This window comes from Oryzias latipes, chromosome 14 (genome assembly GCF_053564925.1).
Source record: "Oryzias latipes strain Hd-rR chromosome 14, Olatipes_Hd-rR_3.1".
Classification (NCBI taxonomy): domain Eukaryota; kingdom Metazoa; phylum Chordata; class Actinopteri; order Beloniformes; family Adrianichthyidae; genus Oryzias; species Oryzias latipes.
The window spans coordinates 24,271,525-24,299,024 of NC_136250.1; the positions used below are offsets into that span (position 1 = coordinate 24,271,525).

Consider the following 27,500-nt stretch of genomic DNA (forward strand, 5'->3'; position numbering starts at 1 on the left):
GCAGATCCAGACCTGTAGTTAATGGAACATGAGTCTTTGTGAAAACTGCTGATGCTCTGAAAGTCCAGTGAATCTCTTGCAGCTGCTGACAGAAGCGCTTTGGTTTACATCTGAATGCCAGGGAGGCGCTGAAAGGTTACTCAATGACAGGATTTCCAATAAAAACCCTTAACTCTGATCTGACAAAGTCACACCGGATCTCCAGAGGATCCTCCCGTGTCTTCTGTAGATCTGGGTTCATGCACCTGCAGAAAACAAGGAGACAACCTCAGTGTTCAGCGATTTCCTCTGATTGTAAACCAATTCAGGACATTACGTCATGATTGCTAAGCTAGGTGGATGTGAGGAATAACCTTGAAAGAGGCTCTCTCTGTACCAGTTTGGACTTTTCTAATCTGGACAGGATGAGAACAGTTAACTGAACTGCTGCGTCTTCACCAGGCTAAACATACTTATTGTTTAAGTCCCACTCCGATCATCTTTTGATCCATTACAAGAGTTACTCTATAGACGGATGCAGATAGATACAGGAAATTGCTTAGCGGTCTTTGAATTATGATGATGCTGTTTTTCGGTCAAATCAAAAAAACCTGTCATTTTCTAGGACAAAGTTTCTGCAGAGCGGCAGGAGTTTATGGGAAATTCACCTGAGTTGTGGGGGGGGGGGGGGGGGGGGGGTTGTTGGTGAGGTGCAAGCCTGCCCCCCTTCCCCTCTTTGTTACTGAGACCCCTCCTTTTACACCGTCTCCCGCTAGCTTCCAGCCCCTCATATCCCTAACCTAACATTACTGTTGCAACAAAAATGGCGAGCAATATCGGAGCTATCCAGATCCAGATTGAAGCTCAGACGAGGAAAACAAAGACGTTCGTGGATCTATACGTCTGCAGGTGGAGGCATCAGAATGGAGCAGAGCAGGAAGACTGTGCCCCCCCCCCCCCCAGCGTATTTTCTACATAACAAATCTGACATTTTTCAAGCTGCTTTTTTCACAACAATTTAATGAAAAACTTAGAAATGCTTATTTAGGCTAAATGTTCTTTCAATATGTCCTCCATCATCCAAAAAACACACAGATAAAACGTGTTTAAAACACCATTTTTATCGCAGTGGGTTATTTAAAGGGTCCAAAGATCCAGGGATCGACTGCGGTCCCGCTGGGACTGAAACCTGCAACCCCACAGCTGAACACGGCTGTGAGGAACGTCTGTCACGGTCAAAGGGAACGGAGTGAAACTCCTGTCTGACCGTCGTCTGCGGGGCTCCATCCAGAACACAGTGCAGAGGAAAGACGTGAAGACCTGAGGCCGTCAGGACAGGAACCGACCCAAACCGTCTGAGAGCAGACCTTCCATCCGTTAACCCCCCCTTCACGCCTACCGGTGCAAACAGGCAGCGGACCACTTCAGCTCCAAAATAAACCTAATTCAGCGTCTCCTTAAGAGCAAAAAATGTGACTTATTTTATAGCTGAAAATAAATTTGGGCATCAAGGGGTTAAAGGTCACCCTCCCCATGCCCCCTAAACTAAACTAAGCTCTGCTAAGCTTCTGTTGTCTAAAACTCTGATGGAACAGATAAAAGGACGATCACTTACATTTGTCTTTGCTGCTGCTGGCGCTCAAGGTTCCTCCACCGCTGACTCGAATGGACTTCAGCGAGTAAAAATGGTTTCCCCTCCCGAAAACGGAGCGCCTGTTCCGAGGGGCCACGGCCTACACACGCCTGAAAGGTAGCTTCTTTCCAATAACCGGCTGCTGCTGGTCTCCATCTTCATCCTTCACCAGCTTTACAGCTAGGTCCTGCTGCTTCTCCTGAGCCTGGGTTTTGGTTGATAGCAGTAATGTTCAGTAGCCCTGGTAACCATAAGGGGTCAATTTAAGCTGAACCGGTTTGAGCAGGAAAACCCTGAACAGGCAGGACGGTGCTCCGCAAGGATCAGCTTTAGGAAATGACCTATTTTTAGTTTAACATGATCAAATTAAATCCCTTCACTTCTGATTAGCCGCCACTACTTTCCTGAATGTATCCCTCTTGGGAGAACTGAACTAGAGCGTCTGAAACAGGACGGATGCTGCTCTGCAGACAGATGCCCACCTGCACCTCTCTGACCTGTCAGCAGATTTTCAAGAAGCTGTGTTCAGTTTTTCCACTGTGGAGCAGAGAGGTGCTTCCACCAGAGTCGCTGCGCAGCAGCTGGGAAAACCGAGTCCGCCCCTGCCGCGCTTTCTGGTAAAAAGCAGCTCCGCAGACCATTTTACCAAAAATCTGTTTGCAGGTGAGAAAATCTAATGTCTGCAGCCAGCATGCCGCTGAGCAAGGCGGCACTCTCACAGTGGAACATCACAGAAGAGGGAAAATGACGACGATGACGAAAGAACAGTTTGATAGTTTATTAACAGATTTGAAACAGGAGAAAAACATGTACACTCTTTCAGACTCTCTGATCTGCAAACAGATGGTAAAAAGAGTCCAACAGCTCCAAGAACACACAGCAAAGGTCAAATGCAGCGTCAGCATCACAGTCACAGCTGACCTGTGCAGCAGTCAGTGTCCTACCTGTCCAGAGACCGGGGGGCGGGGCTCTCTAACCAAAGACCTAGACTTTGGCTGCACTGTCTTCACAAAACATCTGAGGATGTTGAGTCTGGTTTAAACGACCAAAAAGGGAAAACTAAAAACCTACAAGTACAAAATCTGATCAGAGAATTGAGAAGTCTGGGATTTAAGAGACGGTCTGACTGGGTCCAGGCGCGCAGGCCTTCGTGAGCCGGTTCTGGACCACAGCACTACGTTTCACAGTCGGTCCTTTTGTGCTTCAACAGAACAAAAGTTTCAGTGGCTCCTCCGAAAGCCCAACAGAACCGGAACACGGCGGGGTTTCCCAGCATTCACGCTGCTAACCGGGCCGTAGAGGGCAGAACTCCGTCCTCTGATCGGGTCTACAACACACGCGGACCTGAAGGTTGGTCCAACACCCGTGAAGATTTGCTTTGAGGACCGAGGAAAGGCAGCGCCTAGCCGAGCGGAAATGCTGCGACCAGAAGCTTCGCCTTCACTCTTGAATACTGACTCACAATTATCAGTCTAAAATCAGCTCCTCCCACTGAGGGCAGAAGGGGCGGGGCATCGATTTGGTGGAGATGGGTGGGAGCCGGGCACAGCTAATGCTACGTCTCGAACTGTGTTAGCAGCGCGCGTACCTCGGGCGTCAGCTGCTTGGCAGCGCTGGCGGCCTCGGCGATGGCACGGCGGTACGGCCCCTTCCTCTTCCTGTCAAAGCGGGACTGGAAGGTCTCCAGGAAAGGGGAGAGCTGGGTGATGGGCAGGAAGGAGGTGGTGGGCGAGCCAAACCACGACACCCTTGCCTCCTGCCGGACCGCCATGCCCGTGTCGCCGCGCCGGGACACCGTGATGCCGAGAACGCGCGCCGGCCACCACGGAAAGCCGTAGATCTTGGCCCACACGATGTCGCCGACGCACACGGTTCTGCCGTCGGGCAGCACACACTTGGACACAGACTTGGAAAAAAACGAAGATGGAGGCGGGGGCTGTGTGGGCGACTTATGACGCCTTTTGAGGTCACCACTCTCCTCCTGCTCCTCCTCCTCCTCACCTTCTGCCTTAACAGGGGGAACAGGAGGGGGCGCTGCAGGGTCACGGGGCACAAACGGGCCAGGGAACGGGTCATGTGTCGGGGTGGGTGGAGAGGAGGGTAATGGTGGAGTCCCTGGAAGGGGGGTGTCCACGGGTTCTGTCGGGAAGCCCTCTAAAGGAGAGGAGTCTAAAGAGGAAGAGGAAGGGGGAGGAGCCTCCACAGCCTTCCCATCCGCTGCTCCTCCGGCTCCTTGCACCTCCGAGGGTGGAGGAGGGGTCGGGGGAGCAGCTGTCAGGGTAGGAGGTGTGGCATTCTGTGTGAGGGTGGGGTTTGAGGCCAGTTTGGGTGGCGAGGAACGAGTGTTCTGAGGCGACAGAGAGGAGGAGCAGGACGCCGAGCCTTCGTCGGTACGATACCTTTGTGGCTTTAGGCGCATTCTGGGGGGCAGCGCCGTGTGGCCGCTGGAGCCGGCTCCGCTCAGGCGCTGCAGGCGCCGGGTGAAGTGGACCTTTTGGTTGTGATTCTGCAGGGCAGCGGCTCGAGTCACAGCTTTGCTGCGGCTCTGGTCCGGACTCTGGTCTTGGTCTTTGGGCCGTCGATGTGGCGCCGGCTGGGAGCTCCTCGCCAGCTTCTGAAGAACCTGCCGAGCCTTGGAGCACTCCATAACGGAACCTTTTGCCAGAACTTTGCTACTGTTCAGCTTCAGTCGCATGCGGCTCGAAGAAACAGAAGTGGAGGAGGAGGAGGAGGAAGAGGAGGAAGATGCCGCTCCCCTTAAGACACGGTGGGAGGAAGATGAGGATGCAGTGTGTATCCCTGAGGACGAGCCCCTGTCTGAGCGCGCTCTCTTGTCGTCGCTCTGCAGACGTTTCACTTCGGAGGAGATGGGCCCGTTGGCTGTTCGCTTTCTCCGTAACGCTTCGTCACTCCTCAGGTCCACCGCGCCTCGCCGCACCTCCCTGTGCCCCACCGATGCAACCACACCTTTGCATTTCTCACAGAGGACCTGACGCGGACGAAGCTTGATGGCGTTCATGATGGAGGTGGGCTCCTCGCAGCGGTAGCGTCGTTTTGGCTTTTTGATCTTGCGTGGCGGCGGCTGAGGTAAAGCCTGGTTATAGGTGTCCCTGATGAACAAAGGCGGGGGGTAAGGTGCACCCTCCTGGAACAGCGGCGGTGGTTTGGAGGTCAAAGTGTGAGGAGAAGTGGGAGGGGGCGGTGTTGTGTCGTGAGCTTCTTCCTGTTTGGCAGGCGGGTCTGTGTTGTTGGGAGATGGCGGCAGAAAGACAGGAGCACGGCTGCAGTCGTCCCGCCGGGGAAACACTGTGATGGGAATGCCGTATGGCCCGAACCTGCGTGCACACACATGCACACAGACACACACACACAAACAAACACAAAACAGTCTGAGTTAGTCGCCTGTGTGGAAAAAGGAAGGAAGAGCAGCAAGGATATTTACAAAAACTCCAGGAAATAGACTGAGCCCAGATCAGACGATGAACTGAAGACCTGAACAAAAGCTTCGTTTCTGGTTTTACATTTAATATTACGAATACATGTTTATTATTTGCATGCAGTCTGTTAAGCCTTTATGGATAAATGTTGTATTAAAGTGTCCGCAATACTTTCAAAAATATTTACATTTAATATTTACATTTAAATAATAATTTTTTTTCTTTAAGTAAAATATGAAATGTATTAATTTGAGTCCTTTTCTGAAGTTCACAACAATCTTTCTCATCATGAACACAACTTTGTTGTTTGTTGGCTCCCTCTGGTGGCCAGGATTAGTACTACCGCCTTCATGTCAGACAGATGACAGTAAACAAGCGGAAAAGCCTCCAGAGGTTGATGGTAGAAGCTGAATACAGATTTTAAAGGTGCATTTACACAAGTGTGTTTGATTCACACCAGGGTTTAGTTCAGAAAGTCGGCCGTTTAGGCAGGTGAAAGGTCACCTGAACTCCGGTGCAGACCAGACGGACTAACCTGGTCCTTTTGCGGGCGAGGGTCCACGTTCGCTTTAGGGTGAACCCACATTGGGAAAGAAATGGAGTGAGTGATGTAAGACTCTCAAAGAATATTTATCATTTTCAGTGAAGGACTCAATCCGCCCACCGACGGTGCGGTTCCTTCCCTACACCCTCCTACATATTAAATATTGCATCCTATTATCAGAGGAGGTGCAGGTGCTCTTTACATGGTTTAGTCTCAGGATTGTAACCGATGAACAGCCTTTAGAACGCCCCAATTAATCCAGGAGGTTTGGTCCGCTTCAATCGCCATGCGAGAAAGCAAAGCAGACAAAGGTGTGAAGTTTCGTAGCCGTCGGCGCCCATCTGGACCGTGTCTTCAGAAGCGCCTGGCTGTGAGAGCGGCCGTGTTGTCCTCGCAGAGCTTCAGCTGTTCACGGAGGAGCGACGACTTTCAGAAGGGAACGGGTGGCCGCGGACACTGCAGGAGCTGAGAGGAGCTACGCCGGAGGGTTCAAACTAGAACCGTCAACTTTATCCAGGTACCGTGGTGTGGACGCCATCGTGGGTTCCCAACAACTGCAGTACAACTGCATTCAAGAACACGGGACAGCCTGTTTTTAACTTCCTCCCTATAGAACAGCTTGTGCTCATCATTTATCTGCACCGGTCCTTTGATTAGTCACTTGGTTTCTCAAGCCTTCTGGCCTCACGATGAGAAGGTCCTGGTTCAAATCCCCGCTGGGTTCTTTTTGTGTGGACATTGCACGTGTGGGTTTCCTCCCACACGTGCAAAAACATGCTTCATCGGTTAGTTAGTGTCTTTAACCCTTGTGCTATCTTGTGGGGTCAACATGACCCCACCCTTACATTATCCCTACCATGACAAAGGTGGATAATGGTGAAGAGGATTTCATGTAATCCATGGACACCAGTGAAGATCACAAATCATTGAAGAAAAAAGGTTCAGAGCACTGTCTAGTGGGTCTAGATGACCCAACTCCCAACGTTAAAGTGCCTCCAAGGCCCTGGAGTGCAAATCACTCAACACGAAAATAAATTAAAGACCACAACGACAAAAAGAAAAAACAAATTTACATTTTAGAAAGAAATCAAAACAAAATTCCAAAAAAGGAAACGTTTCATAAAACAAGTCATTTCCAGAAATCAAAATGTTAAAAAAATGGGAAACAATCAGAACTTGGAACAGGTAGGTACTATGGGATATTGCTGGTTGGATGACAATGTCTGCCCTGTAGGGGTGTAACCTACACAATAGATGAGTCGATTTCTTTTCCTACAATCCAACCAGATGGTTCTGTCTGTATTGTTAATCCAGTAAACCTCTACCATCACCCAATCATTTCAAAGTGAACCAAATCGATGATATCTACACTGGAAAACACCATTTGGATTGAGACATGGTAGGTTTGTTTTAGTATAACGTAAAAACAACACACATGTGATGTCAGCAAAAACTGATCGACCATCATTCCAGTCCAATGAGTTCAACACTTTGAATTTAGAAAGTCATGTGACCATACAGTGTGCTAGAAGGTTCTAAGAATGTTCCCTTTGGATCATTTGGATGTGGAAGAACAACAGTGGACTGAACTTTAGGAAACTAAAATGTGAATGGATTTGACATTCATTCTTGTTTACTTGGTTGTTGCAAATTTAATGTACACTTACGGATATTAAAGAAATCAAAGGAACCCAGTATCTGGAACATCTGCTCTGTTCAGTAGCAGGTATTTCTCTGTGAGTCACACTGGTTGAAGTTTTGGGTAAAGATGTCCTGAATCCATTGTAGGTCAGAGGATCGGATTGTTTCAAATGAATCGTTACACCACTACTGTCCATCATTTCAACCAAAACTTATTTGGCATAAAGCGACGCTGAATCTGCTCTGTCCTAATCATAAAACTCTTAGTATGCAAAGATGCATTTCAAAAAACCTGAAACGTCAAAAATTAAACATCATCATCCAATCAGCAACATCCCATAGTACTTATTGTGTTTTGCTTTTTCAGCATTTCATTTTATTTTCTGGAAATGACTTTTTTCCCCCAAAACATTGGATTTTAATTTGGTATTATTTAATTTTGTTTCTTTATTTTTCGTTTAATTTTAATTCTAAAATATTTATTGCTTTATTATTTTTTATTGTGGTCTTTCACATCATTGCATTGAGTGATTTGATGGTGGGATTTGGACTTCAGGGCCACCGTAGAAATTATATTTATGTACATGAATAGATTTGAAATGAAATAAAACTATTAACTATATGAATCAATGTACCTACGAGGTCCTAAAGCATTTGATGACACTTTGAACTATTATGAAGTTATTCAAGGCCGTCTCCTGATCCAAGCTTCCGCAGAACTCAGGATTGGGATCATCAGTAACATATCCGTGTTCTAGCAGAACTTCTGAATTTACACTTGTGGTCCAGATGTTCTGCCCAGCAGGTCCTGGTTCGCATTCTGAGAGTTTGCGCTTGGAACTGCGGTGTTGGTTCTGACCCATAACCTGAGAAGTGGGAGTTTACCTTTTAGACACGTCCATCAGAACCCCCGAGAACACCTTCTCTCCCTGCCGGAAGGACACCACCAGCGCGTCATCGATGACGTGGTCCAGAGAAACCCGAACCTCGGAACCGGGACTGAGGTCCAGAACAGAGGCCAGCGTGGAGGCTGATGGAGAGTCTGCTCGAGGCGGCTCTTCCAGCTTCACCAGGTCCGGCGGAGGGCGCCTCTTCGGGGACCAGCAGGGTGGGGAGGGGTCGGAGAGGCCGCGGCCCCCAGCAGGCTGAGGCTCCGGGCCGCTCGTCATCTCCTCCGTCGGCTCAGGCCGGGGCTCGGCCTGGATGAGAGCCGTGTAGCTCCGGTCTCGGTCTGCAGGTTCGGCCCGGTCCGTCGTCACATTTGTGGTGGGTTCGGCCGGTTCGTCTAGAGAAAGGCCGGCCTCGGTGACAGAGGGTGGCACCGGGAAGGAATGCAGAAACACGGCGTACAGCTGCGGGTCCGTCGGGGTTCCGCGGTATTTGCCGCCGGCCTCTGGGTCCCCCGGCAGTCCGGGGCAGAGCCGCTCCAGCGCGGCTTCTCTGATGGGACTGGCAGGCTCGAGCTCCGGCCTGACATGGCGGGCCTCTCCGTCTGCTCCGCTCTCTTCGCGCCAGCTAGCCGCTTCAGATTCCTGCAAAGCGTCGGGCCCGGAGGGGACTTGAGCGTATCCCTGGCCATCCGGGCCCGGTTCTGAAGGAGCTTCCGAGTCCACCGCAGAAACCGCCGCTCCGGGCTCTGCAGCCGCGGCCGCCATTTTCTTCCGCTGTGCTGCGGAACGCCGCAGCACCCGCCCCCCTGCTCCGCGGCCAGAGGCCTAGCAGCACTCCCATTGGCTGCAGGGACTGTCAATCAACAGAGACGACGCAAACTGCAGTCTCTGATTGGCCCCTTGTTGGATTCTGTGTGCCGTCAGATCCATCGGGAGGCGTCAGTCTTTAGCAAACAAAAACATTGTGCGTGAAGATCAATGCATCTTTGATTAGCACTTTGATCGGTGACGTCATGAGCAGAGGATTGCAGTATTCTCCAATTATGTTACTATGCGATAAAAAAACACCTTCCTTTTGATAGAGCATACTGATCAAAGTAGAATTGGGTACTTTGACAATAAAAGAAACAATGGTGGAGAAAACAATGCTGGGTGTCTGTCCCACTCTGTGTTCATTCTGCCAGTACTGGGACTTATACCAGTGACATGCTGCTACATTTATCAAACCAGAATGTTTAAATGGCCTCTAAAAAAATAAAAAAGTAACGTTCATTTATTTTGACACATTGGATGCGAAACCGCACAGCCCGAAGAAGCAAAACATGAGATCTATTGAGAAATTAACAGGTATTACTCATTCGTAACCATTCTTGCTCTGCTACCTTTTATAACATGTTTTTGTCAATCTTCTGTTTTTTCTGCAATGCAAGTTTTTCAAGTTGTAAACCGATCAATCAGATGCTTCAATAAAAGTACGTGGTCCCATGTCAAACATTCAAAATGTTTGATTGAAAGAGTCTCCTGAGCCCGCTTTCAGCATTAGGGGTGTGGCCTTTCAACAAGCTCACACCTGATTGGCAAGAGTGGTTGCCATAGAAATGTTGACCCAGATTGACGTGTAACTGCTTACTGACGTCACGCGGTGGAAAATGGCAACTGAATTGACTTCATTTCATTGGAACCAGAAGTAAGCCGTTTTCTATGAGTGACGTCACACTCATTCTGTCCAAACCTGGCATCCTTCTGTCTGTAGTTTGGAGTCTGCAATTTGTTGTTGGGCAGCAGTGCTGACTGTGGCTGAATAAGCAAATGCAGGAGCTGCAGCGCCTGCCGCATTTGCTGCAAGTGTAGTCCATGGTGGGCTGGGTTCTCTGCTGTTTGCGGCTCTTCCTTTCCTCACAATGGATCTCTCTCTATGCTCTTGAGGCCTTTGCAGACCAGCTCCATGAGTACGTAGTTATGCTCAGCCAGTAACAGGAGGGCAGATGGAACCTGACGGAATGATCTTGTTCTCCAAAGAGCTGAGAAGTGTCAGATGATGGATCTGTGAAGGGATGCGGGGAGGTGCTGTCGGTAGTACTAGAACTTAAAGGAAAGTTAATCAGCATTCCCCTGGAGAGGTTGCTGCAGGAGAAGAAAAAAGCTTGGAAATGTCTGTACCAATTAAGACGTGAGAAATGAGTTTTTCTATTATCTCTGGAAAAATGCCACCTTCACAAACGTGCATGTGTTGGTGTGTAATTCTGCAAGTCTATCAATCTCCACCTAAATAAGTCTGGAAGGATTGATTGTGGAAGTGAAATGTTTTGCTCAGTTTGCGTGTTTTCTTTTTGTCCACATGTACAGTCAATTAATGATTGGACATAAGTCAAGTTATTTCAGTCATTAATGTTACACTTTTTCTTGTGAAGAAATGTTTGATCTAGTTTTCGTGTTAGTTTTTTAAAATCTTTAGTTAAAATCAAAATAATTAGCTGTACATCAAAATATGCATAAGACAACTCGATGAAAGTAGATTTGACCTTTGGTTATACCAGATTTTGATGGACTGCAAAGTGTAGATTGAGTGAGGGTTAATGTCTGACGAAATGTGCGTTATAACTTTTTAACGCACGCCGTGGAAGCCTGAAAGGACGGTTGCTTCCGCGAAGTGCGTTAAAAAGTAATAAACGCACACTTCGAAGGCCATTAACCCGTTTATACCATGGTCACATACAAAAGCAATACATATTAACCAGTTTTTAGTCCTTAATTCTTGTTTTTTTCCCAATTTGGATTGCTTTTCTAACAAATAGTCCACCTCGCGCCGCACCACCGCTGCAGTCAAGATTAGGTAATATATATCTATGCTGATATTTCCGATGGGTTGAATAAAGCGTTAGTTCAGAGAGAAAGTTCACCTCTTACCGCTTGTTGTTGTCCAAATGATGAAGCAAAAGGTTGTTTTAAAGAAGCCGGCACAGTGATATAAAACATTTAAGCTTAACATTTAAATAAAGTAATAAAGTAAAATAATAAGGTTTTAACGCACACCCAGCAGCCAATCAGAATCGAGTATTCACCCGGACCATGGTATAAAACATGGCAATCCACAGTGATAATGTACACCTAAAAAATATGTTCTGGTCACATGGCCCAAATGTTCTATGTCCTAAACTCCACTGGGTGGCCGGAACGACAGAAACTTGGAACATAGGCTGATATACACAGTTCATCACAGCAGGTCAGTAAGAAAGATATGAACGATTTTTATAGTGTGTTTATTTTTATAATTTTTTAAGAATCTAAGAAAAAGATAATACAAGATGAGAATTTGAACTATTTATTTTTGGACTTTGGTTCTTTGAAACAAACTTTTGCTTTATTATCTGGATAAAAACAAGCAGTAAGAGATGAACTTTCCCTCTGAAATGATGCTTTGTCTAACTTCTCATAACCTTCAGAATTGACACCTCTTACCTCTGCTGCTTCTGAGTGAGATTGGTGCTGGCTCTGAAGCTGTTACCATGACAACGAATTGCACTGGGTATCATTTAGTCACAAAAAATGTAAACGTAAAAAATAACAAGATTAAAGTACTAAAAATGGATTGATTTTTTTTTTCACATGGTAGCCCTCTGTGTTGAGGGCTAACTAACTTTACTGCTAAAATTATGGTAAGAACAGTTCTTTGTATTCACCTGAACAAGCATTATGGAGGGGAGGGGCTAAATAATGGGGCCAAGGGATGAAATGATACTGGGCCTTCAAGTGAGATTTTTGTTTTTGCAAACGAATAGACTGTAACTGACTGACTGATTTGAATGCTGTTTTAAAGTGGGTTGTTGGGGGGCAAAGATAAGCTAAACGAGATGACAAGTCCTTCCTTATGTTCTGATGAATGAGCCGTGAAGGAGCAAGTGATTTAATGCAATCCCGTTTGTTAATGAGGCGTCCAAACTTCAGAACAATAAATCTGTTGAGCCATACAATGAAGCTATGGAAAAGAGGAGTTGAAGTTACCCTAAGAGCAGAAGTGAACATTTGCGAGCACCAGTGTGGTTTCATGCCAAAAAAGAGCACTAAAGATGCATTATTTGCTCTGAAGATGTTGATATAGAAGTACCGAGAAGGTCAGAGAAAGCTACACTGGGTGTTTGTAGATCTGGAGAAAGATTATGACAGGGTGTCTAGAGAGGAACTGTATTATTGAATGAGGAAGTCTGAAGGGACAAAGAAGTGTGTTAGAGCAGTGCTGGACATGTATGAGGGCTGTAAGACATTGGTGAGGGTGTGCTGTAGGGGGTGACAGAGGAGTTCAAGGTGGAGGTGGTATTAAATCAGGGATCAGGTCTTAGCCCCTTCCTTTTTGCAATGGTGATGGACAGGGTGACAGATGAGGTTAGACAGGAATCACCATGGACTACGATGTTTGCAGACAATATTGTGATTTGTAGCAACAGCACGGAACATGTGGAGGAGAAGCTAGAGAGGTGGAGGTTAGCTCTGGAAAGGAAAGCAATGAAGGTAAGCCACAGCAAGAGGGAGTACAGATTTAAGTATCTATCCCATCAGCAGTCCAGAGTAATGGAGAGTGTGGAAAAAAAGGGAAGAAGCGAGTGCAGGCGGGTTGGAATGGGTGGAGAAAAGTGTCAGATCTGATATGTGATAGAAGAGTTTCAGCTCAAAGAAAGGAAAGGTGTACAAATCTGTGGTGAGACCAGCCATGTTGTTGGGCCTAGAGACAGTGGCACTGAGGAAAAGACAGGAAGCAGAGCTGGAGGAAGCAGAGATGAAGATGACGAGGTTCTCTTTGGGAGTGGATGGACAGGATCAGGAATGAGGACATCAGAGAGACAGCACATTTTAGAGGTTTTGGAGAAGAAGTCAGAGACTGAGATGGTTCAGACATGTCCAGAGGAGAGACAATGAATCTATTGTAGAAGGATGCTGAGTCTAGAGCTGCCAGGCAAGAGATCTAGAGGAAGACCTAAGAGGAGGTTTATGGATGCAGTGAAGGAAGACCTGAAGGTAGCTGGTGTTAGAGTAGAGGATGCAGAAGACAGGGTTGGATGGAGGAAGCTGATTCATTATGGCGACCCCTGAAGGGAAAAAAGTATCTCACAGTTACACATAAAGAATGAAACAACAGGCAGAGCTTTATTATGTATGAATTCCAACTGGGCCACATTGTCTCAATTATATTTCATTTTAAGTGACTAACAGTTAACAACATTTAGTGTAGTTACTGTACGGTAAAGCAAAGACAAAAAGGGAGAGGAGAACTCGTAAGTGTGCAAGGGGGGCTGTGACTACAAGAGAGGGCAGCCTGTCCTCCAACCAGAGGACAGGCTGTGACTGATTGATTTATACAGTAATTAACTACAGGATCAGGGATGGGGGTAACTGAAAATGAGTGAGACAAGAAGAGTATGAAGTGATCCTATAGGACCCTAAAACTGCACATGTACTGTACTGTAGTAGTGAAATGACAAACAAGCCTTATAACACTCTACAAGACAGGAAAATCAAAAACGTAGGCTGCTCAGATTTAATCAATATTTTTATTTTGAACTGTTACCATCGTCTGAGCAAGTTTGATTAGTCAGTAACAATGCAGCTATTTTGATTTCAACAAAAATGCGACCATATCATTTTTGGTGTCTGCTTCTTTTTCCATGCATTACATCAGTCAGTTTGTAATCACTTGTTGCTTATTCACTTTTCTGCACATTTTCTTTTAGATTTTTAGATGCTTTTTGTCTTTGCATCATCAGTAATTTTATATAACTAAAAAGTCTGTTGAACAGATCTACTCTGCACATCTGATTGATCAGTTCCAGGGACGTTAGGGATCCTCATGTGGAGTCATCTGATTGGTCAGAGAGCATTAAGACCAATTTCTTCTGTGTCCTTCAGTTCTTTTAAGGGAAGCGCCTCCTTATTGGCCACCCCTTTATGCTGGCATGCGTCACTGAGTGGGGCTCCGCCTTCCTTTTCAGACCCGCCTTCTTTCCGTCTAAAATTGAATCCTCCTTTTGACCTAAAAACATGATTGTTATTAAACGGTTAGTGAGTAACATCTTATTCATTACCAGAAGAAAACAATTACTAAAACATTAAGAAGAAGTCTTAAAATACATCAAATGAGACACAATCTTTTTAACCCTTGTGTTGTCTTGCAGGTAAAAAGTGACCCACTACCATGTTTAGTTTTGGATAAATGCCTTAACATATCCTTTTCAAATTAATATGCTGTGAATTCTCCTGAAGAGACTTTCATATTAGAAAAACATGTTTTTGTTTACGTTTGTTGTCATGTGGGCTGTGCACCACTAGGGTGTTATGATTGTCTTATGGATCATTTTTGACCCTAAACCAAAAAAGTATTTGAACACCAAAAAAAGTTCAAAAGCTACACACAAACTTTCTCCAGTTCATAGATACACACCTACACACAGATGTACACGCGCATCTGCACACACACCCAACACACACACACACCAGAGCCAACTGCGGTTGCAAATGGATCCATGTATGTCTCAGTTTTCTGAGCAGGAATTTGGATCAAAACTGTATTGTTAGATAGGTCCAGTATTGCTAACCATTTTTGTTCGGTAATGTTAGGTTAGGGGTGTGAGGGGCTGTAAGCTAGCTATGATTTAGGATCTTCTCCTCAATTCCTTGTTGCATCCACACCATGATAAAACAGCTGAAAGCTTCTCCCAATCTACAAGCTTTGCTCTCATTTCAGCTCACCATTTTTCCTCTACATCCTCGACTGTGTCAGGCAATGGTATGTTGAGAGTCTCTGGGAGGAAACAGGCAAAACCGCTGGCCAGAACTGCGGCACCACCATACACAATGCTGGGTAAAGCAGGCCAGACCTGGGGAAATGTGACATTAATGTCTATGATACCTCAGCAACAGTCTCTGTATTACTGCTATGATCGAGCAAATGAAGACCAAATCCATCTCAGTACACAGTCAGACAAAGTTTTTTTTTTTTTTACATACCTCCCCAAACCCCGTCCCTTCCTCCTTTCAACCTAACTTTATTTCTTTTCATGTTCTGACTACTGAAGATTTAAATCGGTGGCATTACCTCATCCAAGATCAGGACAGCAGGGGCTGCCATGCTTCCCACTCTTGCCATCGTGGAAACAAAGCCCATTCCCGTCTGCCTGAAAGTGCGGTCCAGAACACATGATCAGCACGGTCAGAACTATTAGCAATGAGCAGAAGAGCTTCTGTTGTGTTGTGGGGTGTGTGGTATCACCTTATGACAGTTGGGTACAGCTCTCCAGTATACAGGTAGACTGTCGTAAAGGATGCAGATGTAAAGGCTTTACCGAGGCAGGCAAGGGTGGTTCTAAGGGTCTGCATGTCTGTTTTGAGACGGATCAGAATGCAGATCAGATGGGGATCTGACATGGACTGTAGTAAAAGTTCAACTCAGTCACAGACCAACAGAATCATTGGTATGAAAAAGGAGTGCTTGGTATCAGATTAACACCAAGGTAAGGGTTCAATTAGGCGATAATATGAAAAAAAAACAACCCTATTTTTCAGAGTATAAGTCGCGTTTTCTTGCACAGTTTGGCTGGGGGTGCGACTTATACTCAGGAGCGTCTTATAATGTGTGATTTAAATAAATATATATATCAACACCCCTAGAGGGTGCTGTATGTTTATGTATCAGTAATTGCTACAGACAGCATCAATTGGTGGAATTATTCCGCATCAGCATAGTGGCTTTCAATGGATTTAGTCATTTGAAGCATGCTCTTTATGCTGTGGTTATCTAAATAATTGTTCAGCTAGTTGTTCAGCTAATATTCAATATTCGTCCTATGTTTCATGAGGCTAAATAAACATCAGTGTTTTATAGTAGTGAAGCGTGCATCTATGTTCAGTCTATTATTGTTATCTATTTCCTTATTATGGTTTGCCTTTTAAGATGAAACCTCTGCTCCTGTTCCTGTATTATGTTAAATAAATTTCTCCCAAAAGTGCGACTTGTGTAGGATTTTTTTTGTCTTTATATATTTTGGCTGCTGCAACTTATAGTCTGAAAAACTGGTAATCAGAATGGGTTTAGAATCCAACAAGAAAATAACCAGAACTTTGTTTAAACCTCGAAATCATATTACCTGTGGGAACAAAGATGTTGGCAAAGATGATGACAGCCGACAAAAAAAGACAGGACACCTGAGATACCCTCCTCCCAAGGTAACTGAGCATGCCCAGAGCTAACAATTTGGCTGGAATATCTACAGCTCCAAAGATGACCTGCATCAGATAAATACTCACCTGGAACGACCAATAGTCAGTTGTGAGACAGTTCAGTGTGAATCAGCCATAAAGAGAGCAGTTTAAACTAAACTAAGTAAAAACATCACCAAAGGAACACCAGATGAGAGAAAAGGAAGAGGAGATACACAACTGTGACACAACTCACCCCAAACTTCTGTAAGTCCATTGCTAAGCCATAGTATGCAAAACTGGTTGAAAACCTGTAGACAGGTTCACAGGTGAACTCTAGTACTATGAGTGCATTGGATGTGTGGTCACAGTCAGCAAATAAATGAGTATTAAAGTATTTTATGACTGACTTCGAACTTGTGCTACTGGACTGACCATGATAAAACAAATAAGGACATAAAGCAGGAGGTTGAGTGATTAACTGACCAAACAGCAACCAGACAGATGGAAATTCGCCGCATCCCTCTGGTCCTCATCAGATCGATCGCTGAAAAGGACGATCGACTGGACTCGATTTCTTTTCTCATATGAGAATGTAGCACCTGCAGTCACATGGGCCGAAGGTCAGCTGATGGGATGGATCAAATCCTCATGTTAAAGGATGACAGTCACCTCTACGGTCAGCTTGTTGATAACTTCGGGTTTTCCGTTGATTCGAGCGACTCGATGAAGACTTTTTAATGCGTCTTCAGACCGACGGTTTACCACCAACCAACGAGCTGACTCTGAATACCACCTAACCAAGCAAAGAACACAAAGTCAAAGGATCAATCACAGCTAAGGAATTCCAACCATCTGACCAAAAGGATTCTGCACACACACCAGCTGTAGGCAAAAAACAGGAAGTGAGGAGCAGAGACAGAAAGCTGAAGCATCCTCCAGTCTTTTAGCCAATAGGCAAGTCCAGCCAAGATCATCTGACCAAACGTGAAGAAAAAGGATGTGAGTGTGCCCACTACTGTCCTTGTTTTGGTTGGGATCCACTCCACCTCTGAGGGTAGATAGACAGGCAGCAGTCAGACAGGTTCAAGCACAGACAGGTGGTAAAACAAAAAAGCAGATAGATAGATACTTAGTGAGAAGCCATTAAGGATGACTCCGGACACAGCCATGCCATTTAGAAACCGAAAGATGCAATAGACTGAGAATGAAGAAGAGAGGACGGAGCTGCAGCCCAACACGCCTATCTGCAGGTAGGACCAAATAAGGACTAATCGCCTCCCAAACCTGATGGACAAACAGAGAATTAGATCCAGATGCTCAATGCACATGAGAAAAACCACAGGTAAAGAGATTAATAAAAAAAAAAGAGACCTGTCTGAAAGGCTGCCGTAAATGATGGCCCCTGTTAGAACTCCACCCATATAAATGGACTGAATCATCTGCTTGAGGGGGCGCAGAGAGCACACCAGACCCCACTAAAAACACACGAATGGAGGCAAAAATATCAGACATCAGTACTGCCTTGTATTCACATTCAGTTAACATTTAGCTATAGTGGCTTGATAGTCTTGATTTGTCTGGAGTTCAGTGTGGTTGGACCTGCTTTAAAGATCTGGTGATTTTACAAAAGCATCAAACACTCAGAAAGTGCTGTAACTGTTTGGTATTTAAACAGGAAAGCCTTTGGACACTAAACTAGATTTCATTCACGGCTGAGTTACCTTGAACATAATTTGTACATAATCATTTTTTAAACTACATTTAAACAATGGTGCCATACAAATTAGCAGATTTTTCTCCTTGTCCTCCTTTTTCTTCTTTCTCCTGTGAATGAATAACATGAAAACACTCCTCAGACCAACACAGTCTGTGCAGTGGTAATTTTAGAAAAAAAGTTGCATGTAGTTTCTTTGCCTGTAAATTTAGCTAAATCTATTTATACAAAGACGTACATATACAAAGACGCTTTCTGTTGTCGGTGTATAATCATACATATTTTCTTAAACTTTAAACTGTAGCTATGCTAAAACCAACAACATTCCAGTGACTTTGACTTAGTGCAAGTTCATCCTGTTCATCTCCATCCATTAAAGCAACGTTGTCCAAATCTTTTACAAAGAAGGGATTTGGTGAGGTAAAAATGTGTGAGGGCAAATTAGTCAGTGTGCATTTTTTAAACCCTTATAGTATAATAAAATGCACATGACTGTATAATATTTTCGTTTGCAATGGAATACTTTTCTTAGAACAGAAATAAATCTTAATAATTTATTACCAAAATTACGGTGAATTTTTTATTTAAAAAACAGAAATAAAATTAATTCTGTGTGGGAACAAAAAAAGACTTTTGTCAATATTGGGTCAGATAAAATGTTCTAAATTATACATTATTTAATGCTCACTGTAAACTTCGAAATGTAAGTCATGTAAACAGAAAAAAAGAACAAATAGTTTTTTTAGTTTACATTTCAAAAATGGTCTAGAAACACAAAGAAGGGTCCCGCGACAGTGTTGCCACAGGTTTACAGCGGCTTATAATGGAATTTAGCCAACCACAATCAAGAAACATTACCATTGATTTTACAAAAGGATCCTGTGGGCCAGTAAAAATTAGAAAATGGGTTGCATTTGACCCACGGGCCGGACTTTGGACATGTCAGCATTAAATACTTTGTTGGGTCTTGTTTTGGATGAAGTGTGCTGTTGCATGGAGGCCATCGGCCTTTGGCTGTCTAGGTGTGGGGGATCCCAGGCTGCTTTGCTAACTGCTTTCAGGTCATCTGCATTGTTGGGGCTTACAGGAGCCCATATTTCAGTCGGGCTCTCGTCAGGAGAGTTTTGTTGTCCAATCAAGCACATACCTATTTCTGTGTTTACAGGTCCCCAAGTCCCACTGGAAAATAAAACCAGCATCTTCATACTGCTTGTCAAAAGAAGGCAGTATGAACAGTTGTTCTCAACCTTTTGTAGGCCACAGACTGATTTAATGACAGACGATACTTTCACAGACCAGTCTGTGCAAAGCAAAAGAGGCATTTAATCTTTTCTAAACTTGCAATTTCCAGAAAATCTATTTTCCACATGGAATGAATTTAAAAAAAGGACAGTCTCTAAACATCTAAAGATATTTGACATAGGATAAAGATTCATTGTAACAAAGTCATTAAAGAAGTTCTTTCTGCATCGTAGAAATGTATTATGGGCAACATTACAGGGTATTTATCATAGAATGCCTTTTTAACAATGATAACCAAATCTAGACTCAGATTTTTTTTCTATGTTTCTGAATCTTCATACATTGTGTATATCACCTTAACACTGAGAAGTGTTCTCTGTGGTAAAGTTTCTTTAAACGTGCCTTCCTTAAAGAGCCTTATTGTTGAAAAATTCTTAAATGTACTCTTAATAAGTTTCCACAAATCAGCAACTTTGTTAAATAGAACCTTCATTCTCTGTAAATTATTTGCTTTTGCTGCAGGTTTAAACTTTCTTGAATATTGAATGGGACCCATTGAAATTTTGAAAAGGACCCAATAAAAAGTGGTATATATTTTCCCCTGACTAGCATAAATACTGCAAAATAAAAGGATACCATCATAACTATTTTTTCTACATATAAAACCAGCAATAATAAACATAAATCCACAGTAACTGCAACTTTATTAGCAGCACCTTTGTAATACTAGAGAGTTGGTCACTGCATATTCATATTGTGCAGAGCCGGCTTGGTGTGTGGGTAAAACGGTCGCAAAAAATCCCTATTTTACGTAAGCGTCATGTTAATAGCGAATTTCTTTTTCTTTGAAGTCGAAGGATCATCTTCCTTTTCCTCGCTGGCTCTTTTCTGCACAAATAAACTCTCCAAAGACGTTTGTTTTTTATTAACTTAGCCAGTTTTATTTACCAATTGAAGTGGCAAACAACTTGACATCCATTAAGAGTGAGTCATAGAGGAACATGATGGACAGAATCCAGTAGTTTTCCAAAATTAAACTTTCTTCAGAATCAGAAAATTAACAAAATGGCAATAATGTAAATTAACTTAAATGTACCTACGGTATCTATTTTTTTGTTTGCCAGGCACCAAATGCCCGGTGGTTGGGGACCACTGCTCTACAATAACCTGGTAGATGGCTTCATTGACAACTGTACTTATACTTTCATGACAAGCCCTCCATGTAAATGGTGTCGATGATTATCTTCTGTACATCTGTCAAGTCAGCAGACTCCCATGTGATTGGTTAGCTAAACGCTCAGTAGTAGTTGAGGTTTAACCATTTTTAAAAGTCTCAGGATGCTTTGACTTAATTAGCTGATTTGAATTTGTCTGCAGGAATTTTCAATACAATTTTTTACACATTATATTTTTCTGAAATATTGATTTGTGGATTTTAATGACCTGTAAGCCATAACCACCAAAGTTACAAGAAATAAAGGCTTAGAATGTTTCAATATGTCCTTAATGATTTCATATAAAATATGAGTTTCACTTTTTGAATTGACCACAAAAAATATTGAACTTTTTTATACGGCATGATCATGTACAGGTCCTTTTTAAGACTCAATTCATTCCAACTGTCCTTGAGGAATGGATCTGGGCTGAATGAACCCAGAAGATTAGAACTCAAACCTACAACCCTGCTGTCAGAGGTCAACCATCTCACCTCTACATCATAGCTGCCCCTACTCTGCCTGTAAATCAGTGCACTTTTTTGATGCTCGACCCACCTCTAAAAAAAAAGGAGTACACATCAACAGACCTTTTAGAAGATCCACGCAGGACACTGATTAACATCAATCGGGTCATCCACACTCACCATCATGCAGAATCATTGGTTACCTCAGAAACAGTGGTAGAAATAAATTCCGACTGGTCAAAGGTCCATCCGTCAACACAACCTTCAGTCTGGAGCTCACTAATGTTGGCAGAGCTGTTTGTGGTTAACAAGTGCCATTGCGGCTTCACAAACCTAAAGATCCGGTACAGAGGAAGCATTGAAAGAGCAAAGTAATGGGAAAAGAACATGCCTGGAAAGTTAGTTGTTACCTTGTGCATCGGTCTAGTCTGTTCCCTGAAGGGTCTGGAGGAATGAAAGCTCTTAGGAGCTGCTTCTCATCAACCTGAAAGACAAAACTGTCAATCTACAAATCTGGAGACAATTGAGGAGGAGAAAGGAGGACAGTAGATGACCTGAATTAGTCAGTGTAAGCTAACATTTACACTGAAAAAAAATAAACACAACCCTTTGTTTTTGCTCCCATTTGTCATGAGATGAAGTCAAAGATCTAAAACATTTTTTACAAACACAAAAACAATTCCTCTTACATACTGTTCACAAATCTGTCTAAATCTGTGATAGTGAGCACTTTGCTGAGATAATCCATCCCACCTAACAGGTGTGACATATCAAGATGGCACACCGGATGCAGAACAAGTGTTGCATCTATATTTTTGTTCAGTGTAAAAATCTATATGTTGATGGAACCCGGGTCATTTTTGTCCGTCCTCAGTTTCTCCTGTTCTCCTTATGTCTGTTCTGCCATCTAAGTGCGACCTATCCCAATACTTGCGCGCTGCCGAGAGTTCCCATCAGACCTTCATGGCTCTGCCTCTTATAAAGTGGTGCAGTTCGGACTGCCGTGATTACGTGTGGGGAAGCTAACCGGAGCGACTGCAGAGGCCAGGTTCTCTTTGTCCTCCTTTTCCTTTGAAGGTGAGCTGCCAGGAGCTGAAAGAACCAACCTAAGAACTGCCAAATAACACCTGTGCGGTAAGAGTCGCAGTAGCCTGTCCTCCCCCACACAGCACTTCCTTCATCAAAGACTTGGACATCGTACAATCAATTTCCCCCTGGACAATGAATCTTTTGGTTACCACTGAACTGAACTTTGAAAATACAGCGACCTTCTGTTGGTCTATCATGGACAATTCCTTCTTGTAAATATCGTAAATACTTTGTACCTCTTGGGAATGTCTCTTTTTTTGGGTTTCAATATATTTCACATCCTGCTCCATAACTGTTGTCGCAGTGTGTGTGTTTAAGCCCTTCATCTCCTTCCCTGAGTTGAACCAGAGATCTTCTGATACTAGCCATCAACCCAGATCTTTAAAATCCTCAAAACTCAGTTCGAGCTACATTAATGTCTTGTCATGAGTTCAGTTATAATTCCTTCTATACTGAAAAATATTGTAGTACCAATGTTGTCTTGACATAAAGTCACAAGCATTTCACATTTTGCCAAAAAATCTAATTTGATCAATTTTCTGGTCTTACAAAGATGTGTTCCCACAATAGCTGTTTGTAAGTTGTGTGTTTTTGTGCAAATATGGACTGTTTACAGGTAAAAATAATGAACATTCCTATATTCAAACCAAACACAAGCATTTACTACGGTATGGTTTGATCTTAGAAATGGCGATGTGAACATCAAAGACTATTACGGTCAGGTTCTTGATACCTGGATACGGCATTTGTTGTTGGAGATGGTATTTTAGATTCCAGGAGAAACTGGCTGTGTAAGTTGTATTGATACAGTACAAGTGTGACATATGCTGCAGGAAAGACTGTTATAAAAAAAAGAGTACAGCAGAAGGATCGTGGATTGAGAGACAAAGTTTGGTGGCTACAAAAGAGAGATTAATCAATGGAAGAAAAAGCCTGATTCTGGTGGCAGCGGGTTTATAGATTGTGTTTTTTGGGTATGTTCAAGTTCATGGCGATCTTGTCATGAAAAGTGGAAACCAGATACATAAAACAACAACCAAAACTAATGCGTGGAGTCTTATAGGCAGTTTTTCTTTTCTTTTACAAAGATGTGTTAAGATGGTGAAAAAAGGACCTTTCAGCATTGTTTTGGGTTGTCCCATGTCGTCAGTAAGGTAGGCTTTTGTGTTTCCTCCTTGCTAAGGAACACTGTTAGATTTGATCCCATCTACCAACTCCATGCAGTCCGAGGCTCTTTCCCGCGGTATAGCCACCATCAGGCCAATTTCTGTCATGTAGTACACTGGCTGCTAATGACTTTACAGGTAATTAATAACAGACAGGTTGTAAATGACAGATTTTGAGTTTGTCATGTCAGGTCACCTGTTCTGTTTTTTCACCTTTGTTTGTTTCTACATGATTTTTGTTATGTTTAAGTTTATTTTTTAATTGTTGAGTTTCTGTCACCAGACCCGGTCTCCTTCATTTGGGTCCGACACCAATAATTTCCAACACAGACTTTATTAATAACAAAAGGTTAATGACAATCAGGCTAAAAATGAAGGAGAGACAGCCAATAAATGACAGATAGACAGTTAATTAACAGGTAATTGTTGACAGAAAGGCAATTAACGACAGATAGACAGGCCAATAATGACAGACAGTCAATTATTGACAGATAGACAGCATATTATTGACAGAAAGGAAGCTAATGACAGAAAGGCCGATAATAACGACAGAAAGGCAATTAATGACAGATACACAGGCAATTAATAATAGCAAGGCAATTAATGACAAATAGACAAGCAATTAAAGACAGAAAGGCAATTAATGACAGAAAGGCAATTAATGACATGTAGACAGGCAATTAATGACTGATAGATAGCCAATTATTGACAGAAAGGCAATCAACGGCAGATAGACAGGCAATAATGAGACAGGCATTTAATGACAGAAAGGAAATTAATGACAGATAGACAGGCAATTAATGACAGAAAGGCAATCAACGACAGATAGACATGCAATTATTGAAGAAAGAAAGTTAATAAAAAGAGAGGCGGACAATAACAACAGATAGCTTATTAATGAAAGAAAGGCTGTGGATGACAGAAAGACAGGAAAATTATGATATAATGATAAAAAGCCTGTAAATAGCAGACAGAAAGACAATAAATGATAGGCAGGCTGTGAATTAGTAACAAATAGGGCATCTATTACAGACAGGCTGCTTTGTCAAACTCTACATCATGCACATAAATGTTGTGTTGTGATTTTTGACTAGGATCGCGTGTTTGCACCAGTTTGATTTATTGAAGAAAAGCTGATGAAGAAACACAGAAACAGATCATTTTGCTGAGTAAGTTTTAAAATGTAACACTATCAGATGAGGGAGAGGATAGGATTTTAGACTCTTGGTTCCACTGAGCACAGACACTAACCGAACGTTTTTTTATTGGCAGAGTTATTGTGTCCCACACTGTCAGTGACATAGCCTCAGGTGTTGGGACATTTCACTCTGGAGCAGGACAATGTGTTCTCATCAGGCTGAGGCCAATGCTCTCAGTCCTCTCCTGTCTCGTTTTGGGCAAACATTAATGAGAAATGTTTCATATTTGCCGCCTGACATTTGGCTCACTGGAAGGGTCGGGAGGTCCTCTTTGGTGGGGTTGAGAGTGGTCAACAATCAGGTTCTCCTAAACATGTGAAACAGGTTCTATGTCCAGAGCGTGTTCATTTTGGCAAGAATCTGTTGCTTCAATCAATGTTCCCTTCTGTCATGGCTTCTGGCTTTCTTTGTCAGTGCTAATGATTGTGAGTCCTCTGTTACATCCCATAGGAGAAATGTGAACAAGCTTAGAGATGATAAAATATCACAAATGAAAGGAAATGCCCACCTGAGCCCAGAATGGCTCACTTCAGTTAAAATTTTGATCTGTTATCAAGAGAAAAAGTCAAAGATAAGGAACAAACTCAGCTTTCTTCATCGTGCCTGGTGTTTTTCAGTGCGAGACCCCCACATCCTGATATGTGAGGAAACCTGCTGCTGTCTGTTCCAAGTTTTCACTCTGGGGGGTAATGACCTGCTTGACTCGTCCCTTCTCCCTCTCAGCAGCTGTAGGGTCAGGACTTGGTTCATTCAGACTCTCTGACAGAACTGAACTCAGCAGGATTTTGTTCTCATTCTCACATCACATTTTTCTCAGTCTGTCTAAACAATCAAATGTAAACCAGAGAACAGGTCACATTTGGTTCCTGTCTCTAGGTCCTAATTCTTCTACCAACACACAAAGCTCCATCGTCTCTTAAAGAGCTCAAAGTTCCACGTTTTTCAAACAGAACACTTTGTCCTCAGTCTGCAGGATTACTAGTTTTTCCTTCAATGTCCTTAACTAGAAGGAAGGTCAGAAACTTCAGCCATCAGGCTGCTCTTTTAGAGAATCAACTCTTTGTTGTAGCTTTGGAGGTAGACACAATCTCTGTTTTTTTAAGATTTCAGTTTTTGTCCTGCTTCATAAATTTGATGGCTAAAGTAAAGTCATGTGACCCTGAGCCATGCTGCTGCTCCCAAAGCCTTAAACTTCTCTGATACCTAGAAGGATGGGTCTTCCGCTCCTTCGTCACAGCACACATGGTCTCGAGCTTCTGCTTCTCATCCATGAACATGGATGTCATTGTTGCGGTTGCGGCTACGTTCACACCAGCCTCGGCAGCTCACATTCAAGCAGCCACTTTCAATGAAAAGTCGATGCGAACACACATTTGGGGCTTCCGCTTTCAAAACTTTCACGTTCACGCATCGCTATGCAAGTTATAAGTCTGTTTTCAGGCTCTAGGTATAAATCGTGCGCCTATTGAACATGTCTTGAAAGTTAAACCAGTTTAACCTCGACCAAACTAGGATTTGGATTTGGTAGTGACGTTTGGATGGCGCCCCCTGTAATACACGGATATGCCAACTGTTTGTAAATCTATCATTGAGGAGAAATGAATAATTGCAGTTTGTGCCGGGCTGGAATTATTTGACACCAAGTCTGTCATTTATCAGAACAGAGCTGTGAAAGAAAAAGCGTGGACCGAGATTCATTCATTTACACCGCTTCAACATTTTGCACCAAACCTCCTCCAAGTGAATCAGGTGTCAACAGATCACTGTATATGTTTGTTGGTCTCAAGTCATTCACAGGTCTGTCCCTGGTTGTAGTTCAACTGCCAGTCCACCCTTACCTATAAGCTCAGGGGATGGGATTGAATAAAAAGCCTTTTGTGGCTCACCAGGCAGAGTGTGGTGGTCTGAATGCAGCTTTTGTGGTGTTAGTTTAGTAAAGAAAAGAGTAAAGGAGTTTTAGTTTAGTGGAACTTTCCTCCAGTGATGATCTTTGGCTCAAACAAAAACTGTCCGTTGTTACCTGAGTGTAGAGCGACAGGTTGAGCAAGCTCTGGTTGGCTGGCAGGCTGCAGTGGTGGGCAGGGATTCCTGAGACAAAGTTGTTCAGCAGGTTCTGACTTGCCATCATCAAACCAGGCAAACTGATGAGAGTCACATGCAGCCACTGGTAGCGGCCAAACCCCCCCACCTGACCACAGCGAGGGACAGGACAGATGCAGGGAATCAGACGCTTGCAGCACTTGCAGGTGTGTTGCTGCAGCAGCAGAGAAATGGTCTCACCTCCTCCAGCAGGTCGCTGAAGGCCATCTCACCAACAACTGCAGGAGCGTAGGAAGTTTCAGGGCCTGACCAGCAAAACAAGCACACAAAACTATGTCAAAGGTGTCCTCCAGATGCACCTGTGACTCCTCCAAACTGAGGAAGAGGACAAGAGTCCTGCAGACCCAACTGTGAGGAACTTTACCTGCAGTCTGCTGATGCTTCTTAAAGGATTACAGAGGCCGCCTCCGCCGCCACCGGCGCTCCAGGAAAAGAGGCTTTTCTCTGCCGCCGAGGACGTGGCTGCTCACAAGCTGAAGGCTGACGGGCGACTGGACGGACGCTCAGAGCAGGGACGCATATGCAGGGACGGATGGAGGGGGGGAGGAGCCCAGGGAGGAGAAGGAGGCAGAGGACTGAACAATAATCATTGACAGTTGCACGACAATCTGACATCACCCAGCCCTGCTTCACCCACCAATGAGTCCACCAACAGGAAAAGATCACGGAGCTAATTGATCATTTGAAATCTATTTACACAAATAAAGTTGGAATTGAAAGGCAAAACGTTGCATTTCTCTAAAACTAACCCTTATTATTTTTTAGACAATTGACATGAAACTGGCGTGTTTTCATCTATCCATCTTCAGAACCTGCTGTATCCCTTTCAGGGTCACAGGGTTGGTGGAACCACTACTGATGAGGTGGAGTACAACCTAAACAGGTCGCCTGTCTGCTGCAGGACCACACACATGCAGGCAGACGGGACGGGACCCAGCTGGAATTTGAACCATTAACTGCACACTGTGAGGCAGGAGCACTAAAATGGTAAAATGGGG

At 43.8% G+C, this 27,500-nt stretch overlaps 2 protein-coding genes across 3 annotated transcripts; both read right to left on the reverse strand.

Annotated features, from left to right (window-relative positions):
• Positions 1-2,375: 2,375 nt before the first annotated feature.
• pwwp2a (PWWP domain containing 2A) lies at positions 2,376-9,007 on the reverse strand. The gene is made up of 2 exons (XM_004076730.5): positions 8,120-9,007; positions 2,376-4,947 (listed from the first exon to the last, which is right to left on the reverse strand). Exons 1-2 carry the CDS (start codon positions 8,887-8,889, stop codon positions 3,168-3,170), a joined length of 2,550 nt encoding a protein of 849 aa, XP_004076778.1. The 5' UTR covers positions 8,890-9,007; the 3' UTR covers positions 2,376-3,167.
• Positions 9,008-13,648: 4,641 nt separating this feature from the next.
• On the reverse strand, positions 13,649-27,003 carry oatx (organic anion transporter X). 2 transcript variants are annotated; one of them, XM_011483818.3, is made up of 16 exons: positions 26,867-27,003; positions 26,683-26,747; positions 26,423-26,590; positions 21,359-21,432; positions 21,152-21,281; positions 17,683-17,786; positions 17,441-17,595; positions 17,191-17,359; positions 16,981-17,104; positions 16,795-16,910; positions 16,565-16,619; positions 16,257-16,416; positions 15,383-15,491; positions 15,209-15,287; positions 14,863-14,990; positions 13,649-14,146 (listed from the first exon to the last, which is right to left on the reverse strand). In XM_011483818.3, exons 2-16 carry the CDS (start codon positions 26,707-26,709, stop codon positions 13,984-13,986), a joined length of 1,761 nt encoding a protein of 586 aa, XP_011482120.1. In that variant the 5' UTR covers positions 26,710-26,747; positions 26,867-27,003; the 3' UTR covers positions 13,649-13,983. The 2 variants fall into 2 exon arrangements, with proteins under 2 accessions (XP_011482120.1, XP_020564743.1); XM_020709084.2 differs by having other exon boundaries at positions 26,871-26,988.
• Positions 27,004-27,500: the final 497 nt, after the last annotated feature.

Excerpts from the sequence above, each read along its gene's own strand:
- pwwp2a (XM_004076730.5), bottom strand. The coding sequence starts at position 8,889 with ATGGCGGCCGCGGCTGCAGAGCCCGGAGCGGCGGTTTCTGCGGTGGAC. Across the intron at positions 4,948-8,119 it reads CTGATGGACGTGTCTAAAAG|GTTCGGGCCATACGGCATTC; the intron begins GTAAACTCCCAC and ends GTGTGCACGCAG.
- oatx (XM_011483818.3), bottom strand. The coding sequence starts at position 26,709 with ATGGCCTTCAGCGACCTGCTGGAGGAG. Across the intron at positions 26,591-26,682 it reads TCAGCGACCTGCTGGAGGAG|GTGGGGGGGTTTGGCCGCTA; the intron begins GTGAGACCATTT and ends CGCTGTGGTCAG. Across the intron at positions 16,620-16,794 it reads ATCTGTCTGGTTGCTGTTTG|GTTTTCAACCAGTTTTGCAT; the intron begins GTCAGTTAATCA and ends ACCTGTCTACAG.